General features: G+C 31.1%; 1 protein-coding gene across 3 annotated transcripts in view; it reads left to right on the plus strand.

Annotated features, from left to right (window-relative positions):
• LOC118186697 (NPC intracellular cholesterol transporter 1-like) overlaps positions 1-16716 on the plus strand; it is a 99011-nt gene that overhangs the window by 37064 nt on the left and 45231 nt on the right. For all 3 annotated transcript variants that reach the window (XM_035356822.2, XM_035356823.2, XM_035356824.2), the window contains exons 2-5: positions 7069-7219; positions 9927-10161; positions 12627-12872; positions 13800-14032. In XM_035356822.2, the coding sequence (XP_035212713.1) occupies positions 7069-7219; positions 9927-10161; positions 12627-12872; positions 13800-14032 (865 nt within the window). The remainder of the gene's footprint in view (positions 1-7068; positions 7220-9926; positions 10162-12626; positions 12873-13799; positions 14033-16716) is intronic.

Consider the following 16716-nt stretch of genomic DNA (forward strand, 5'->3'; position numbering starts at 1 on the left):
TGGCGATTCACTGACGTATATGGTTATCTTTTGAATGGGTTCATGGGGTATAATTTGTTTCTATTTCTACTATAAATGATGGGATACTCGAGTTTCTTAAGCAAGAAGTGAAATATAAGCATTTCGAAATTCATTTTTTGTAATAAAGAGCTCTTAAACAATTTTCGCTTTTGGAGATGTGAATTCTTTTATTAGGCGACTTGTCAACATTTTGGCGATTTTAAGGTCAGTTTCTATAGAAAATTTTTAATTCCGAAATCTGAGAATTTTTCGACGATTTTTAAAAAAATATCATAACATTGATAAATTTCATTAGTAATGGTAATATATTGGAATTATATTTAAAAAATAACATTATAAAAAACACATTTTTATATTTCGCTGTAATATTATAAAGTTTCATTTTGGCAACTTTTATTGTACAATATTTTGAATATGAAAAATAAACAAAGTATAATGCTTAAAAAGCATAATTTACGAAACAGCTCTTAGCAAAAGCAAAATTAACTATGTAGTTCATTAAAAATGGTTTTTTTTTTTTTTAAATTTTTTCATAGTAAGCGTTTTTTTCATGTAATTGTCTCAGAATATACATCGGTTTTCTCTATAAAATTAATTTTACACTTTTTCCCTCCTTTCTTTTTTTCCAAAATATTTCTGGCTTTTTGCTGTTACATAATTGGCTGGGATAATTTTTCTTTAGTATTTTTGACATTGCAGCTTGGAAAGCTTAGAAGGATTTGAAGGGAAGATTTATAAACCGACAATTCTAGAAGAATCGAGAAATATGTGACAAAATGAAAAATGTCTCCATGGTATCAATGCGTAATGGATGTATTTTATAGAAAGTTTGCAATGAATTTCTTACTTTTTGGAGAATGTCTGGAAGAACAATGAAGACATAATATTTGAATGTTTTTATTCCTGATACTAGATGATACCTGATGATATTCCTGATACTTTTTGAGGCTGCGTCTCCAGAATTGAACCAAAACGCACTTATTTATGCAAAATGCGAACGCTTCAGTTAAACCTGGAAATGGGGGTTTTGCTTAGCAAAACAACACGTACTTGTCTTGGAAGGATTTATTTTATTCTAGCCAGTTATTGTTAGTTTTCTTCCTTTTCTCTCCCGATTTCAGTTTCCTGCCGAAATGTAAATTTCATATGATGTAGATGCAAATTCTCATTGTGTTTCAGAAGCGGTGTTTAAGCTGAATTTCAGGAGTTCAAAGAGTAGTAGTGGACTTAGTTCCGATGTTTATGCTGCACGTTTAAAATTAGCTCTCTAGTTCGGTGTTCGACAGCTTTCAGTTTATACTGATATTTCTCTGTTTGGCTTTGCTGTGTGCAGTTGATTTAGCACTAGTTTAAGCTAAGGAGCCAGTCATTAGAATTCTTAATTTACTAGTGATTTGTTACATTCTTATTTCCTGTTACGTAGCCACAAGTGGTGGTGATTTGTGAGCATGAAGTGCGTGCATCTGTCTGTAATTTTAGTTTAAATAAAAAGATAATGATTCAGTATTTATTCTTAAAGATGTAGTGAGAATTTGCTACTTAATGTTCAACATAGAGTTCAGGGTGTATGCTACTAAAGAATATCTTTAGACTCTATGGTCTTAATTAAGACTTGAAGAGAAAAAACAAGAAGAGAGTTTTCAACAGTACAAAAAGCTTTTTATTACGGGGAATAGATTGATTTTGCATAATTAATGGGATTTTCGCTGTTGTATACATACTGGTAATTCGTCAAGCCTTGGCTGATATTTCGTTAATTTGAGTACAACACATGCAGCACTCGTGTTACCTATCAGTCTGTTTTTTGCTACATTTGATATAATTCAAATCTGAAAACAGTTGTTTACATGCATAAGATGATACAAACAGTGTAAGAATAGCACCCCTAAGTGTTTTCATTGATAGAAACTTATTTGGCAGAGTATTCCACGCTTTAAAGATTTCATTTTCATAACTATTAATTGTGCTGTCTTGTGTCATCTCTTTACACTCCATCTATTCAAGTGTTGGATGCGGATCAAAGAATTTTTGTTTCCACGTAGAGCTTTCTTGAAATTTCAATATCTCCATTTCCAGATTTTCAAGATCTAACTATTATAAGCAAGAAAGATCAAGTTCTTCAAACTTGGGTTTACATGAGGAAGTAAGAAAACACATGGTTGTTTCCATCTGATTGAACTGTAGAAATCTGTCATTAAAATTCTCCTTTGCAGCTGGTATGATGTTAAAAAATTCCTTGTAGTCTTCATGACTTGAAGGATTGTGCACAAATTGTGTAGAATTTTCTAGATCAGCGCTGTCCAACTTATCATATCCCGCAGGCCATATTTTCTTCACCAAATATTTGGGGGGCCAAGAAGGTTGATAAATGAAAAGTCAGTTTATTTTAATTAAAAAAATATTTTATTTATACTAAAAAGAAAACTTCAAAATATTCGTAATATATTGATGAGAACATTGTGGCTGTAATTGTTTAGCAACAATATCTTTTATGGCCACATCGATATTTGTTGTGGCAAGTCTAATTATATCATCAAGAGTGGAATCTTTCAAACTGTTTCTATATTTTGACTTTATATATTTCATATCGGAGTATGCACGCTCGCAGATATATGTACTTTCGAACATTGATACAATTTGAAGTCCAAAATCTCTCAATTTTGGATATTTCTCTTTATCTAAAAATTTGAATATTTCTATTCCAGTTACTCCATGAGATGTGAAAAATGGGTCAGCCCGCAGGTCGCATAATTCTATTTGATATTTAAGATCAACAGAGTTGATATCAATATTAATTGAATCATTAGATAAATCAATAGACGGTTTAAGATAATCAAATTGAGAAAATCTTTCATTGAAATCTGTTATTAACATATCCAATTTTGGTAGAAATATTTTTAAATTCGCTTCTATATTACATTCCTTCATTTCTTTATAGATCTCTTTGCAAGATTCAAAATGAAATAAATTATTTTGCTCCAAAGTAAACCTTAACAATTTTAATTTGTTTCTAAATCCAATAACACATTTATAAAGGCAAAACACATTTTGATCTTGTCCTTGGAAGGATTTATTTAAAATATTTAAGTAATTTGTAATATCCGTTAGGAAAGCAAGTGAGTAAATAAAGTTTTTATCAACTAAATTTTCATCGACGACAATTTCTGTGAGAAAAAGATAACTTCTTTTTAAAGTGTAAAAAATCTCCTCAAGCACTTTCCAGCACTTAACCAATGAATGTTACTATGTAAAAGCATATCTCCATACTCAGTTTTCAATTCATCCAAAAATGTTTTAAATTTTCGGTGTGTAAGAGAACAATTTCCGCTGCGAATTAGTAATTTTGCAAACCTTGTCCATTACGTCTTTTAGTTGTAGGGATAAACCACATAAGGCCTCCTGATGGATAATACAGTGTAACATACGACATGTTATTCCTTCTTTTTGCAAAAGTTCCCGGTGAGCCCAATATTTTTGCCCGTCACAGCTCTAGAACCGTTGGTTACAATAGCAATGCACTTATGAAATCCACCATACTGCTCTACTGAAAATTTTAATTGTTTGTAAATATCTTCACCTTTTGTTGTTCCTTATAATGATTGTAATTTTAAAAGTTCTGAATAATTATAGTTTCCATTTACAGTTCTTATAAAGATAAGCATTATACTTGTATCGGAAATGTCTGTGCTTTCATCCAATGCAAAAAATAGCAGCAACTATTGATTAGGTTTTCTAATTTATTAGTGACATGTATGCTAATCTCGTTTACACTTCGGCTTACAGTCTTGTGAAAAAGTGATACTGTTTGAAATTTTCCTACCATTTCGTTGTCATTAAATGCTTGAGCCATTTTTATGGCACATTTTTTAATGAATTCTACATCCAAAAATGGCTTCTTTGCCTTTACTATTTCTAAACAAACTTCAAACGATGCAGCTACAGATGCTTCTTGAAATTTTAGTTCTTGAGTAAAATAAATCTTTTGATGATCCAGCTGCTTTTTCATTTTTTTCACTAGTGGTATTTTCATGTCTCACGTGTACGAATGATACTTTTTTCCATGCATGGAAAGATAATGGCGCTTCAAGTTATATTCTTTACATTCAGCTATGATTTGTAAGCATTTCAAACACTTTGGTTTACCATTCTTGTTCAGAATAAATAAATAATCTATCTCCCAGCGATCTTGAAATTCTCGATTTTCGAGATCTATTTTTCTTTTATTAGTAGAACTCATATTCAATAATTATTTTAATTAATAAATAAATATGAAATTAAGTTAACAATATTATAACACAGTCACCCCTCAACAAATTCTTGACATGACTGCACTCGCACGATTGCATAAATCAACCAAATAGGGCAGGGTAGTGTGCGCATCATGTGTGCCAACCATAGATAAGCAACAACCAAACACGAATATAATATGTGGCACCAACGTTGAGCCAACCATCATCAGACATTAAATGGAATTTGCTGCTGTATTCAGCCAGGTTAAGTAAAGTTACGCAAACTAAATAATACCTCTTTTAAATTCAAATTAGATTTAAATTTTCACATAGTAAAATAATTTTAATATTAATAATAATAATTTAGTAACATAAATTGATTTATAGTAAAATAAACTCGCGGGCCGTGTACGACCTGCGGGCCGCCAGTTAATTAGCCTGTTCTAGATGCATCTTTAGATTTGGAAAATATTTCAGCTGCGCATTTGCCAAGATCTCTTTCAAAAACATGCAGTTTTCTTTCAAATGTTTTTATATCGTAAAACATCCTTTCTGCCGTTTTTCCCAAGCCTTTTAGTTGCTTGTTCAGTACATTGGAGTGTTGTGTAAAATATGTAAAAAACATAACATTGTTAAGCCAGACCATATCAGTTAGCGATGGATAATCCTGCCCTTTTTCATTAAAAAATAATCTAATTTCATCCAAGCAGTTTACAAATCTCTCTAAAACCCATCTTCTGCTCAACCATCAGACATTATTGTATATAAGCAAAGTGTTATATTGTGCATGAACCTCATTAACACTAGAACGGTGGGAAAATCATACCTTTTGGAACAGCGGTAAGAAGTCATTTTGACCCTTCGATGAAAGTACTGAGATAACAACGGTAAAACAATTTTAAATGCCATACATTGGCACAAATATGTACTTTATATGTATTTCATAATTTATACTCAATATCACATGCTAATTTATTGACTTTTTAAAATACTGTAAATGTATCGAGTACATGGCAATTAATTGGATCATACTACAATTACTCAAATAATAATTAATTTGATATAAGAACTGATTTTAAATAAATGGTTTTACAAATTAAAACTAATGTTAACTAAAATAAAACATAATTTATATAATAATATCTTTTCTGATGTTTCAGTTATATCATTATATGTGTATAGAGATTACACATACATATTAAGAATTAATACAGTTGATACAAAGATAATTTTTAACAATTTTTTCCAGTGCATTTTCCACATACAACTTTGGAACAAGATACACAATATTCTTGAGATTTGTTTCCATTGCATCTCTGTACTTGACACTTTTTTTCTCTTCATATCTCTTTATATCCGTTTTTGCCCGTTTATTTCTGCTAAGTTCTTCGTTTACATCGCCATCCTCAGATTGACTAATAGTTTGTGTCTGGAATTCATCTTCAGTTTCTACAGAAAAATTATCAATTTCAGACTCATTTTTAGATAGCTCCTGCAACAATTTTTTAATTTCTTCATCCGCAAGACCTCTTTTCCGCTTATTAGACATATTTTGTAAAAGTTGAAAAAAGTAGAAAATATCAGATTATCAGAAAACGATAGGGAATATATTTTAGCATATGATTCTCGCAGTATAAAGGAAAAGTGATAATGAACGTGACAGCAGAATTCATATGTACTGAAATACTGATTTGGAATTACCAAGAAAACATCTGTCTTAACTCTTATCACCTGCAATAAGTAAGCTGAACTAACAAACTGGAAAATACATCTGTAAAATAAACTATTTCTGAAAAGAAATGTAAGCATGAAAAACCCTGCATCTACCTTCCTTGCAGTATTTTCTTCAAACAAATAGATAATTGCAAACAAGGGAACAACAACTTATGTAGACATTACAAACTAGTGAGACTACACAGGTCCCTCTAGGAGATAGTATGAATGCAATCAAAAAATCCTTATCAGTGAATGTTTTTCATGTGTTATTTGACAATGCCTCCAGCAGAAAGAGGGATAAAAGTGAAGGGGTCAAAATGACCCTCCGTCCGCCGTTCTAGGAATACATGCCAATATTTCAAAAACTAAAAACCTAGAATACTTAAATTTTTTTTTAAATATTTGTTATCTACTTAGGAAAAGTCAAAAAATTCCAAATGATTTCTTCCAATAAAACGAAAGTAATCAATGGTCAAAATGACCCCTACTGCTGTTCTAGTGTTAAGAAGTGTTTGAAACTGTCGACAATTAAGAGCTCGAGCCATTGGTGTAATTCACCATTTTAGTGACATCTTTGAGAACATCGTCTAATATTCTGCAGCTGTCTTGTGCAGCTTCTTGGTGAATGAGACAATGAAACTGAATAACTGGATGTTTTGCTTCTTTAACAGAGAACTGTATGAAACTAGATGTTGTTCTCAACGTGCAAGGTGCACCAACACTAGTAATTGAAACTACTTTTTCTAGTCTTATGTCTTGTTGGAGAAAAGCTTCCATCACAGCATATCTATGTTTTCATTGAGTAACAGGCAGTGGTGAGCGTGCCAGCTGATGAGGCTCTGCATGCCGCAGGTTCGCCATCACTGGTCTAGATAGATGTATTAAAAGTTGATATGTGAAACACAAGTGTGCCAGAAAATAAATACCTTTAATATTTGAAATTTGTTTATTTTTACGTTTCTGTGCATATGTTTATTGCTAATTATTTTAATGGCAGTTTATAAGAGTTTTTATCTATTTCAGGAGAAAAAACAAATTTTGGGTACAAATGAATATGACTCATTTCTGTAATGAACTAATGATTGTATTTATTGTATTACAGATTGTATCTGGTAGTCATTGTGTAATGTATGGAATTTGTGGTGAAAATGATTTTGGAGAAGCTACTTGTGCATATAATGGAACAGCTAAGCTTTTAGATAATGAAGAAGCACTAGAAATCCTACAAGAGATTTGCCCTGACGTCTTACGAGGTACGAATTTTTTCAGTGTTAAATTTTTTTAGCACTGGGATTTTGTTTCTGTAACTAACTTTTTCAGTGTCTTGTATGAATGTGAGTCAATTGAACTAACCTTGTAATTGATTCTCATTTTTATGAACCACCAATTTATGAACTAAGATGTTGATCTAAACTTTTTAGCAGTTCTTGGAGTTCATGAAATCAAGTAGATACTGTGTACTTACAATTTGCCTCATTTTAAAGACTATAGCTTTATTTGTTTCTGAAGTTTGTGTATCATATTTTAAAAAGAAAGCTTTATCATAACAGGGATCAGCTTGAATTAAAAAAAATAATAAAAAAATGATTTAGAAGAATTGTGTAAGAATTACATTTTAACAAACTTTCAGACTGAGTTCTTAATGTAGTAGTCATATTGTGATTTGGCTTATAAGGTTATTATCATTGGAGAAATTTCTGTATAAAACATTACAGTAAACCAGTTAATTTGGGACAAAATCTAATGTACATATTAAATTAATGGATTATTTTTTATTTAATTTCACCTTAAGCATACATTTCTTAGAATACTTTCTTTTTCTTTCGTTCTTTTTCTAATTAAATAAGATTTTTTTTTAAGTTTAAAAAAAGTAATCATTCATGATCTAATTAAAATATCTTCTTTTTTACAATTAAAATCTTTTGTTTTGTCTGGGAAAGCTGTCCAGTTTTTAAGTATTTGTAAACATACACAGTAAATTTTTCAAATATGATCCATGCCTTCTTGCGGATACCTAGAGTCAAAGGAAATAAGGAGGAGTGCAGAAAATCCGACTAAAAGGAGACTGAATAATTGTAAAACCCATAAATTTTATTTCTGAGATGGTGAATAAAATACATATTTATTTGAAGAAGTGATTTTTCACATATATATGTTATGCTAAAGAATTCGTTTTGTCCTTACTTGTTACATGTTTTGCCATGTTTAAATTTGAAAAGCCAGTTTTGTGGTAATTACAACATCTTTTTATACAATCCATTGGTCTCTATAATTAATTACATTTAGGAAAATTTTATTTTCATTGTAATGTAATAAAAGGTTTGACTCCCATACAATAACAATTGACTGATTGAAATTTAATTTCAAAATCTTTAGTTTTTAACATTATTTTTCACTTGCCTTGAGAGTTCAGTTGATAAATAAATTCAAAGTTGATTTTTTTCCTTGTTAAATGCCATTTAGTGATATTCTTTATGATGTACTAGTGTGTAGCATTCTTTAAAATTTATAATTACGCTACATATGGTATACCAAAAGAACTTGCACACAATTTATGTTTTCAGATTCTAAAAATGTTATATTTTTAATTTTATATGCAAATAAAGATTGCAAATTCTGGAAGATTCTTGTTTCTCTTCTGTGTTTGGAAATGAATTCACAGAAATTAAGGTCATTGAACAAAGAGAAATTAGTAATAATTACTTACGCTTTGATATTCATTGCAGATAAATTTTGTAGTCTTAAAATTTAATTTGAATACAGGGTGGTCATAAAAAAAAAAAACTTCCCCAATATATGAGCCACTAGTGGTCTATCCGCTCAACCAGTCAAAAGGAAATTTCAGATGTTGTTATGGAAAGGTATGTGCTAGAGATTCTGGGGACTTAAAAGAATAGAGCTTTTACAATTACGTTTACTACGAAAGTATTTTGAGATTTTTCAACAGCAGCAACATCTACATTTTTTGTGCACAAAATTGATCAGCGCTGTGAAAGACCGTAAATGGCATTGGAACGATACAGGTAGGACAGAAATTGCTGCTGTGGAACATTTGCAAAGAAGAGCATTATGAAGAACCATTGACGACAAAAGAGAGGAGGGAGAAAAAAAAAACTTATTGGAATTGCAAGTTTTCAGTATGCCCATTTTTGCAGATGATAACGCATTGCATATGGGAAATAGATGACAGCAATGAAGAACATAACATTGTAGAACTTTACATTTTATGGCATGTTTCAAGTATGACAAATCTCATGGATTTGATGTGTATACCTTAGATTTCGGATAGCTCCAGAACCTGAAATCCATCGGAGTGAGGCCAGGGGCACACGATAGCCACAAAACTGCAAAGTTGTGGGAGATGACTCTATCTTGAAACATTGTTCATGTTAAAAACTTCTAATTCCAATAAAAGTTTTTTCCAGCTCCTTTGCTGTGTTGTCATTAGTCTTTTACAGTGGTGTTCTTTGCAGATGTTTTACACCAGCAGTCTTCGTCATATTCATGTATCATTCCAATAGTTCATGTACCGGTCCATGTTCATTGTGCTGTTCAGTTTGTGCAGGAAAAAAATGTGGGTGTTGCTTTCAGAAAATTTTAACATTTTTTCATTGTAACCATAACTATGAGAGCTCTATTGTTTTCAATCATCCTTCAAATAACAATACCCGAAATTTCATTTCAATTTGTTGAGCAGAGATAGGCTGCTAAGGGTTCATATATCAGAGAAGTTTTTTTATGACCACCCTGTATATTTATGAAACATATTGAAGTTATCTATCGTTCTGTTTTATGTTCCAAAACAGTTACAAATTTTTAAATGTGTATCTTGAAATTGTTACAGTTTGAAAATTTTGCAGTCTTGTAAAATAAGCCAAAAGTAAAGTTTTGGTAACATCATTACATTTTGAAATGTCTATTATAATTTAATTTATAGCACCTGAAATTGCTTATTTTTAGAAAGTAACGTACTATGCTGTGATGCTGAACAAGTTATTCATCTAAAGAAAAATCTCGAGATTGCTGCAACTTTAGGTCTTGGAAGATGTCCATCTTGTATTACAAATTTCAAAAAGAATTTTTGCCAGTTTGCTTGTTCCCCCAAACAGAGTGATTTTTTGAAGGTTACGGCTATTGGGAAGAGTGATGAGGAAGATATCATAATTGAAAAACTGACATATTACATGTCGCGAAGGTATGTGTACATGTATTTTATGTGTTGAAATAAAATTGGAAGTATGTCTTAAAATTAGCAAACTGAGATTCTTTTACCTCTTTTTATTTATTGTAGCATTTATAAATTCTTTTTAAACATGTAACAATATATATTTGTTCTTTCAAAATTTAACAATATATATTTGTTCTTCCAAAATGGCAGTGTTGTATAAAAAATTTTTTGCTAACAGCTTTGTTACTAAAGGTCGTATTGACTTAATGCATTTAAAATGTCTAACATCTTTATCAGTGAAAACCTTAATAAAAAAAGGAATTGCCAGTCAAAATAGTCACCATCGGCATCCAGGCATTTATGTCATGTATCAAACTGGGAATCTTATGCTTAAATAACTCGCTGGTATGATTTCAAGAATTCTTTGACTACCTAACACACATCATCAGGATTTTGAAACCAGGAAGTTACGAGGAAGTTATTCAAATTTTGATAAAGATGATAAACTGTTGGAGACAAACCTGATAAATATGGTTGAGGAAGAAGTGATGTAGCTTGATAGCTTTTTTTTCTGCGATACATGAAAATGAGCATTGTCATGCAAAAACAAGAACAACATAGCCATTTAAGAACGCTGGTTTCTTCAACTGAAGTTGCAGGTTCTTCTCTTGCAGGCTGATATAGTGATGATCTGGATTCATAGTTTTATCTTGTCTGAGGAAGCAGACAGCATGATACAAGCTGTGCACAAGCAAGAGTGCTTTTCAAGGATGCAGAAGATGGCTTTGAGAAGCACCCTCAATTCTTGTCCACATCCAGCCACTAAGAGGATCTGTGGCAGTTTTATCTTATCAGACCGATTTTCAATTGCTGGTAGCAATTCAGTGTGTCTTTTCTTTATCTTTTCTTTTATTTGTGCGTGAATGTGTCAAATATACCTCAAGTATAAGAGTGAGTTCATGGGAAACTTGTATCCTGTTTATTGGCATTCGCTTTCTTAGGTATCATATGGGTGCTTTATTGATCATTAGTTTCTACACTGTATCAGAAGATCATCTGAAAAATAGTGTGGTCATTGTTCAAGTGGTGCATTTAAGATGTGTTACCTGTACAGATCAGCAAATGTTTGATTCAATATAAAACTCAGTATGGTTATGCCATTTTAGGACACACTTTTTAAATATGTTGAAATCATTTTGTAGCAGATGAAAATACTTCATGAACATATATTCTGCATGAAAAAGTAGTGTTTAACATCTGTTTTACATTTTACTATATAACATTCTGCAGTTACGTTGTACAATTGAATTGTTCAGTTTAAAAGCTGTTTTGTATGTATGTTACATGCTGTGCCAAACATTTATCAGTAAACAGCCTTGTGCCATATGTTTTGTTACTTTTCTCTGAATAACACATTAAAACTGTTATATTGTTTTTATGTAAAATTAGCATTTTATTAAGCATAGAAGTATAAACAATTTTTTTTTTTTAAATCTGAAAGCTCTGATTTAACATTATGCTCAAAGGGACTTTTTTTAACGTCTTGTATGTTACCTTTATTTATTAAATATTATGTTTTTCGCACTTAAAACTTAAAATTCGATTCGGTAGTAGCATCGCAAAATACTTTTAAAATGAGGATATCTTTAGAGTTTCTAATACACAGTCTCGTGTGCTGAAGATCAAAATGTCCCCCCTCCCCCGTAAAGTGTTGCCATTGTTCGCTTTGAAGTCACTGAGTTTGTTAATAAAATATTCGTTACAGTTTTACAAAATAAGAAATAGATGATAAAACAAATTCCAAATGTAGGCGTCCAGATGCCAGGAAATGTACGTTATTCAAAGTTTGATGGCTCTAGGTACCATTGTTTAATCACAGTGTGAGAAACATGCATACTTATGTTCAGATGCTTCATTAATTAATTTCTTTAAATATAATGCTGGGCTCTAATATTTGGTGGCAACAGTTTAAGAAGTGAACCGACATTTATAGTGAACCAATGCAAAAATGCCGAAATGAAATTAATAGTCCTTCTGCCCCTTTGGACTAATAATGAAGGCTTTATAAAGTATGCATACCTTGTTTCAGAAGTTTGAGAATAGTTTGTGTTACATAAATTGGTTTTTATAAGGATTTCAAATATATGTAAGGAACTGAGGTGTCAGTTGATTACTTAATATTTAGACTGTTATGTATGAAATGCTTGATTTGGGAAACAATATTAAAAACAGATTGTACAGATATGAGCTTTTATCATCCAGATTTGAACACTGTAGTGATCTGATTAATAAAGTTAATAGTTTTCAGCTTATTTTAAATGAACTAAAATTCTTAAGGTATCTTAGCAATCTGGTTAATACATTTAATAGTTGTAAGCCTGTTTAAATTAAGATTGTGTAAAAAACGATCGTAAACAGTGTGGCTAAGAATAGATGTTTTAATATATAACATAGTATTGATTTATAAGTAATAAAATTTTCATCTTGTTCAGGTATGCAGAGGAAGCTTTTGCTTCTTGTAAAGATATCCAAGGCTTGACTCCTGGTTCAACTGTGTTGGATATGATGTGTGGTACTTGGGGAAGAGACTGCACTCCTGAACGCTGGTTAAATTTTATGGGATCTACTCCAGCTGATGATGGTTTTTCTCCATTTGAGATAGACTATCAATTGTCAACAGAAACTCATTTAGTGATTGATGGAGAGCACTTTTACCCAATGAATGAAAATACTACTTCGTAAGTAAAATTTCTTTTGAAATTTTATGTAATTGTAGATTTATTCTGTAAATAAGTAATATGGCTTTCTATTTCTCTCTCAAATGCTAAATCTCTCGAAAGCACGACTTAGGATATATATTACATTTATATATAGTATTGTTCTAAATGGGTATTTTGACACAAAAATTGGACATCTGAAATAACATACCATTTTTTTTCCACATTTCGATTCTACAACTCAAATTATGCCAAAGTGCCAAGTTTTATGAAAATCGCACAAGTAGTTTTTAAAAAATTAGTTCTCAAAATTTTAGCCCCTCCATGTTAATTGAATTTGGTACATATTTATTAAAATATTTTTTTTAGTTAAACTTACTTGATCCTTCCTTTCACATTTCGAAATTTAGGTTCAATCCAAATAAAATTCACCCATTTTTTATGATTTATTTTTAAAATTTGTATTTTAAAATAATTTTTATACATTTTTCAAAAATAAATTGAATTATAATCTATAAAATTTTTACCATCATCCTAAAGTAGACATATTTGGTAGTGGAATTTTAAATCATGAATAAAATGAAATTTTTTTTGGGGGGGGGGGTCAAAATTGTACTCTTTTAGGTACCTGGAATGATTTTGAATTCATGCACTATCGTAGAATGGTCTTGTAAATTTTAAAAGATTTTGGTGATCCTCCGTTGAACATTTTCTGAATTTTAATTAAAAAATCTCAAGATTGATGTGTGTGAATGTGTTTGAATAACTTGTATAATGCCTTAATTTAAATTGAGTAATGCATTAATTTAAATCGAGATAGTTTTGTTGAATTTACCCTGCCCCTTTCTTTCCCAGAACTGTGTTTTTAAATCCTGTGTCATTTGTGTAAATGCATTTGTAAAAATTGCATAACATTTTAAATACGTAAGTACATCTGATATATTTCAGCTGTTCTGAAAGCCCATTTCCAGGCGCAGAAGCTTGTACATGTTTGGATTGTGAATCAGCATGCAAATTAAATATAGCGTCACCTCCACCTCTGCCTGAAGAAGAAGAATTGTGGACTATAATGAACCATGATGGAATATCAGTCTTATGTGTTATAATTTTCTGCTTTGTTACTGCATTATTATTATTAGGGTTTATTTGCTTCAAAATGCAGTCAAGGAAATCTTTGCGTTGTAAGTTAATTTTGGTATTCCTAAAAAAGTGGGTTATATGCATAAAAAATGTTATAGGTTTTGATGAGATGTATTTTAACAAAAGTTGAAATTTATTGTTCATTCTGTTTAAAGTTCTGTGAATGTCAAAACAATTTTCCCCCAGTGTGTGAAAAATTTATGGTATTAAGCTTAATAATTTTTTGTCGATTCTTTCTTACTTTGTATATGTTCTTAAAAAACGTGCTATAAATAAGATTCCAAATGTGACTTTAGTTTGATTATAGCATTAACTGTTATGTATCAAAACTTGCTATCAAAACTTTGTATAACAAGTAAATTATTTTTTAACCTTTAAATTTCAATGAATAGTGTGTTTTGTATCTGGATTTAATATATTTCTCCACATTACAAATATATATAGCTAATCTTCCTCCTCCCGGGTCTTTTGTAGTGGAATTTTCTTCCATTAATATCTTGGGTTATTTCTTTATATTTTTTGCAAGTAATTTGTACCAAATGCTTAAATTTGTGATTTCGTAACAAATATTGCAATGTTGTGATAGTGATCAATATTTAAGGTGTAGAAATTTTTATTACTAGACATTTCATGGTAGAACAGTAGTATTATCTTTTAACTTTTTTAATTCAAAATTTAATGTCATTTCAATTCCATTGGTGTATATGGTGGAAAGGTTTCATAAGCTTTGAAAACTGCCTCTGTAAGACAGCACAATTTTATTTTTTTTTACCGTCTGGAAAAATTTTGAAAGTGTGTGCAACAAATTTGTAGATAAACCTTGCAGTTTGTGCCAGGGAGAGTTTATAAAAAGTAGGCTCCAAATCTGTTGATCTCTTCAGATGTAAGGGCTTTATTGAATGATCCAGGATAAATATATATAATAGATGAATGGATGTAATTCCAATTCTTGAGTCTATTAGGAATTTTCATTTTGTCAGTGTATTTCTTCTCTTTGGAAAATAGCCTTCGTATGCTTTGCCATGTTCAATTAAGCATTTTGTCAGGGCATTATTTTCATTGCATTTGATAAAACTTGTCCTTTTTAAATGGATATTTATTTACTTCAATGTGAAAGTGCTTATCAGTGAATGTGAAAGTGCTTATTAGTTAGTGTTATTTACTTCAATCTGCTAGTGTGGTAAAAGTCCCAGGAATGGAAGCTGCCTACTGACTTTTTTTTTTATTTCAAATGCTATATTCATCAATGCCACCATAATTTTCAGTGATGTTGAGCATATATTAATCTGATGGTGAAATTATTATTTTCATGAACTGGTTGTATGTTTAGAGTTTATGTAACACATAATTTGATTTAAAAATTGACAGAACACAATTAAATTAGTTGTGCATTAGTAATATTGATGGTTGTAGCCCGATTTTAAGTTATCTGTTAATGCTAACCTTTATTTTTGCTTGCAATGTATTATGAAAGTACTCATTCCCTCCCTTTGAATGTTAAGTATTTGTGCTATGGAAATAAAAACAGTCGTTAGTTTATCTTCATGGAAGCTAGGATGCTCTAATCTTGCAAGATTTCTTGTATCAGCATTTATCACCATTTCAGATCCCACTAAGGTATAGTGATAGAATGGCTTTGTAGACTTTAAGATATGAGTATCAAATCAGTTGTTATATACTTTCAGTGGTGTATAAATCTCATCTGTTATTAAAATGATTCCATACAGTTTTAGCTTCAACTTTAGGTCATGCTTGTAAGTTTTTAAACATTGCTGCTAGCTCAGCATATTAAACCAAGTACTTGAAGTATAGTGTTGAAAAAACTAATAAAAAAGAAATACTTCTGGGGCTTGGAACCCCTTTCCCACTTTATTGATTCACATTTCGATTAAAAATTAATGTGTTCTGTTATTATCTGAACCCATTTTATTGATTCATTTTCAATTAATAATTAATATCTGGTTGTAACAAAAGTTTTCTGCCAAAAAGTGTTCTTAATAAAGTTAGAAAATAAAACACAAAAGCAATACCTATAGTGTAGTTAGTAATCACCACCCAAATTTATGATTTTCTGCCAACATTTTGGTAGTTTTTCAAAGCCTTCACCCACAGAAACAGGCCAAAAACTGATCAACATTGTTTTGGATGTCTTGTGCAGAATGAAAGATAGCACAAACAAATTGTAGTTGCATGTGTGAGAAAAAGGTAGGAGCAATGTCGGCTATATGGTGGGAGTGGTAAAAGATCCCATTTGAGTCTGGCTGGTGAATGCAGACACATGTCATCTTGCATTATCTTGATGGAAAATTACCTTTTTGCCTCGAAATTCAGTTCAGCGGTTTTTCTTGATAGCAGCATCAATGTGGACTAGCAGTCTCGTAGTACACCTTACCGTTGAGGGTTTTACTTTTTCCAGATACTCTTTGTGGATAATATCACGGCAATCCCATCAGATACTAAGTATGATCTTTTTGTTAATTGTGCTTCGACGCTGCTGACGGGGTCACTGGACACAGATCAAACCCTTTTTCAGCCTGTGTTATTGAAGTAAATCCACTTTTCATCACAAGTAATGATCCGGTGCAGAATTTTGTTCTTACGTTGATATTCAAACAGCAGGCTTGAACACGTCTGCCTTTATCTGCCTGTGTTATCTCATTCGGCACCTATCGTTTGTACTCGTACATCAAGTTAATGCGATGCATAGCACAGCTAATTGACATGT

This window comes from Stegodyphus dumicola, chromosome 11 (assembly GCF_044657685.1).
Source record: "Stegodyphus dumicola isolate Sdum_Otavi_A_Nest chromosome 11, ASM4465768v1".
Classification (NCBI taxonomy): domain Eukaryota; kingdom Metazoa; phylum Arthropoda; class Arachnida; order Araneae; family Eresidae; genus Stegodyphus; species Stegodyphus dumicola.